This window comes from Mizuhopecten yessoensis, unplaced genomic scaffold, assembly GCF_002113885.1.
Source record: "Mizuhopecten yessoensis strain PY_sf001 unplaced genomic scaffold, ASM211388v2 hete_36159288, whole genome shotgun sequence".
In the NCBI taxonomy this organism is placed as follows: domain Eukaryota; kingdom Metazoa; phylum Mollusca; class Bivalvia; order Pectinida; family Pectinidae; genus Mizuhopecten; species Mizuhopecten yessoensis.
This window is the reverse complement of record NW_018485099.1, coordinates 1-4,214: the sequence shown is the minus strand read 5'-3', so window position 1 is coordinate 4,214 and position 4,214 is coordinate 1. Positions and strand designations below refer to the sequence as shown.

The 4,214-nt window shown below is 34.7% G+C and overlaps 1 protein-coding gene across 1 annotated transcript; it reads left to right on the top strand.

The window, feature by feature from the left end:
* Window positions 1-96: 96 nt before the first annotated feature.
* LOC110444674 lies at window positions 97-3,228 on the top strand (the record flags this gene model as incomplete). The annotated part of the gene is made up of 2 exons (XM_021489035.1): window positions 97-353; window positions 3,153-3,228. Coding segments are annotated over 2 exons (333 nt in total), but the record flags the coding sequence as incomplete, so codon positions are not given.
* Between the last annotated feature and the right edge of the window lie 986 nt (window positions 3,229-4,214).

The following is a 4,214-nucleotide window of genomic DNA, read 5'->3' as shown; positions in this document are numbered from 1 at the left end:
TAGAAGCTTTATCAGGCTACTTAGCCATTTCTTGTATTACTAAACATCATGTTTTGTACCCTCATTAAGTTAAATTTACTTGACTTTGTGACATAGGACCCGAGGCTGGAAAGTGGTGTATTTTGTCAATGTGGATGGAAAAACTGTCCGAGCATCCAGTTTGTCATCAGGAAACATTTCCCTTGCTGGATACCAGGGACCACATGGTGTTCTCTACAATGTCCTTAAGAAATCAGAGCTTGTCTACGACTTCAGAGACAGATTTACTATTACCATGAAAACGAAGGTCACACCAGAATCTTTTAAATCCCTAAAGAATATTATAATTGCTGCATGGAATAATACCAATACTGGTAAGTCTATTAGGGGCCACATTGGAGATGTAAGTGCCCTGTATTAATCATTGTCTGGTGCAAGTTTTCCTTTTTAACTTGACATGATACACTGAGATATGAAGATGTGACAAAGGTGTTTAAAAAGTTTTTGAAGGTCAACATAATTGTTACTAAAACAAGACTAAGTAGAAGGGAATAAGGATGGACCCTAGCTGACCTATCTTTTTTAGTTTTTGGTACCATTTTTAGCTCACCTGCCTTAAGGGTAAGTCGCACAAAACTTTTGCCATGACATGGCATCTGTCATCACATCGTCTCTCCATCTTCTGTCAACTTTTCCTTTAAACCACTTCTTCTGAAAAGTTGAAAGCCTATAGTCATCTTACTCAGCTGGTAGCTTCATGGGATGGATTCCGACAACAAAAAGAGACCTTGACGTATCTTCAAGGTCACAGGGGACTGATATATCAAAACCTTTAAATTACTTTTTCTGAAGATGTGAAAGACCTAGATTCATGATATTTGGTTAATACTTCGTTGAATGGATCCAGAAATGTTAACAAAAAGATGACTTTGACCTCTTTCCCAGACCACAGGGGTTAAATCTTTCAAACACTGACTTCTTTTGAAAAACTGAAAGGCCTAGAGTCATAAAAAACTGGCTGATAGAATTAAAAACAAAAATAAAATGCCGATCATGTAAAGGCAATTGAATCCGACACTTTTCAACCCTGCTTGTCTCAAGTATTTGTATATATCTGCGACTGAAAAAGGAACAAATAATGTTTGTGCTGAATAATTTTCGGAAATGGTTCAGTTTATATATATAAATAGATTACATTTTGTTTAACATTGGATTTAGTTTATTTTTATTTCATATTTACCTGCATGGATATGTAACATGCATACAAATCCACTTTCAAATAATTGTTAGTTGTGTTGCCTTGAAATACCCTTTTGATTATACAGTTGAAAACACTTGTTATGATAGTTAAACAAAGCATGTGCAGTAGTTAAGTGCTATCTTAAAAACACTCTATTATTGTGTATCAACTGGAAATGATTAGGCCTCCTGACATTTTCTAGCACAAATTCTAATAAAAATGTATTTTATATCTATTCAAAGTTACCTTCACAAGTCATGCATGCACATCATGACAATGAAAATATTGCTTCAGTGGTGTGATTTAATCATTTAAACAAAAGTTTCCCTATAACATTTCGAGTTGATTTCCCCGTGCCTCCATTGAAGAAGTGTCCAAATCTGAGTATACCGTCCTAGCAACATGGTGCCGGAAATTGTTCCAAAGTTAACATTATTGTCGTAATAAACTGTTCACTATTATCGTTAAAAAAGAATTCCTGATAATATTGCATTTATATTTCAATTATTACAATATCAATCTTTATTGATATCGCCCCATGTTTCCACATCTTTCCATGTCTGACGGTTACAGAACATCTTAATTCCGGTTCAGACACCATAAACACTATCGAATACAGCTAGATTGTTTAATACAATACAGTGGAACCCACTTATTATGATAAACTGCCTATTACAATATGTTCCCTTGTTCCGATTTGTGCTGCTTTAACTAAGAAAAAGTATTGCTGATGCCAAATGCATCTTATATATATATAGACTGATTAGCACTTATTTCTATGTGTTTTGTTTTATGTCTGTCAGTAAAATTGTCCTATTTACCAGAGTAGTAATGTGTTAATACTCTCTTTTGAAATATTAATTCCATGATAAAAATAATCCCAACGCTTTATCCAAAACGTTAACCATGAAATAATTAAATGCATTTACATTAAAGCCATATGCACAGTGAGATCTTCTTAATGGACAGTTACATAAGACAAATAGCAAAGCTAGTTCCTGTGTTACAGGTTTGAACACTAGCAACACTGTTATATTCAAGCTAGACACAGGCGTGGAGGCAGATGTCACGCCTTAAAATGTTTCATGAAACTCGACAAAAACCAAAGCCTAAAAGAACGAACGCAGTTAATTGTTAGCATATTTGGAAAATTTGAAGAACAATACAACGTTTTATGCAACCCTGCATGGTCGCATGGAGCACAATTCAAAGGTACTTTTTGCCTTCATTCAAAACTGAAGGAGCCCCTCCTCAAAATGGAGACAGAGGGAATGGGTTAACAAAACTGTGATAGTTAAAAAGGGAAATAAATAGGTCACTGGATACATTAAGACCTAGTTACCTCAACACTGCAATAATGCAAGAGCACTATAGGACCTCATCGTGTAATGTTTACCGACATAAAATGTAGAGCTTGGCAAGAGAAGACAGGTTTATTGACAATACATGACTATTACATAAAACAGAAATATGTTGCAGAACAATCTATGAAATATCAAGTATAAATCAAATATATGACAAATATTTTCATATTAAGTTGTAGCATATTAATAAAGTACTATAAGATATTTCCAGTACCTATGATCCTCTTGGCACTAGTTACATCACTACAATCACTTCGGTAATCCATTTAATTTAATTCATGATTTTATCCTCTAAGGGATAAATCTAGAATCTGAACTAAAAGTGCCTAGCTTATTGAAATAAGTTTTCTTTAACTCTGAACTTCTTGTTTTACTGCAGAACATATTGACACACTGTTTCCTGTAATTCTGTTTTTATGTATGTATTTTAGAACCTGTGACAGACTGTTGTCTGAATTCTGTTTTTACTGCAGGGAATGTTGACAGACTGTTGTTCTGTACTTGTGGATGTATTTTAGAACCTGTGATAGACTGTTATCTGTTATTTTGTTCTTATGGATGTATTTCAGAATATGAAAGGTGTGGGTGTTTATCGATGGACAAAATCAATGCCAACCAGTTTGAAGAAGTTGTAGACCAACATGGGTAAGTTACATCACAACCTTGACTTTTAAACCATCATCTTACAACAGTAACTTTCCATAATGTCAATCTGTCATCCATCTAAAGCTATTGATATTACGGCCTCCGAGATGTTGGATGCACTTTAAGCCGTTTGTTCACAGCTATTTCTTCAGTGCGGTTTATGTCTTTTTTGTAAAAGTCTTGTCCAGAGATTATCTCCTGTACCTTCAATGACTTCAATGAAACTTTCCAAATAAAATGTTAAACACCTAAAATTGTGCACCTGCCCTAATTTTCGTTTCGACCATTTTCAGGAAAGTAATATGTTCCTTTTTTTTGCAAATATGGACAACTTCTTTTAAATATAAGGTGGATTTGGTGAATTGTTATTGAAATGATTAGTACCCTATATAGTTTTCCACCTCTGTACTTACCACCGTCCATCCGTCCGTCTTTCCGTCCATCCGTCCGTCTTTCCGTCCATCTTTCCTTAAACAATCCTTGTTATCAATATTTCGTCAGAAAGTACTGGAGAGAACTTTCTCAAATTCACATGATGGTTTTCCATGGACTCTAGTCACGAATATCAGATTTTGGAACTGTTCGGACGAACAAGATGGTGTACAGGCTCTTTTCAAATTTCACATGTAGGTTCCCATAATCCCTAGTTACAAATGTATGCATATTGCATTTTGGAACGTATAAAATGACCAGGATTGCCGACAGGCGGCCATGTTGTACTTTGAGGGTTATAAATTCTTAGAAAGATCTGGACAGATCTGTTTTAAATTTCACCTCGTGGTCCCTACTTATGCATAATTGGACTGATAAGAAATAAACCCGAATTGGCCCCGGACAGCCAACTTGAATGTTTACAGTTCAGTAATGTTATCACAATAAAAGTAACAGAAGTAAATCATTATACAATTTCATTCTTTGATTTTCATAGGTCCTAGTTATATAAGTTATGCATTTTCAAAATTTTGATCAGGTTAACAAAATGGTCG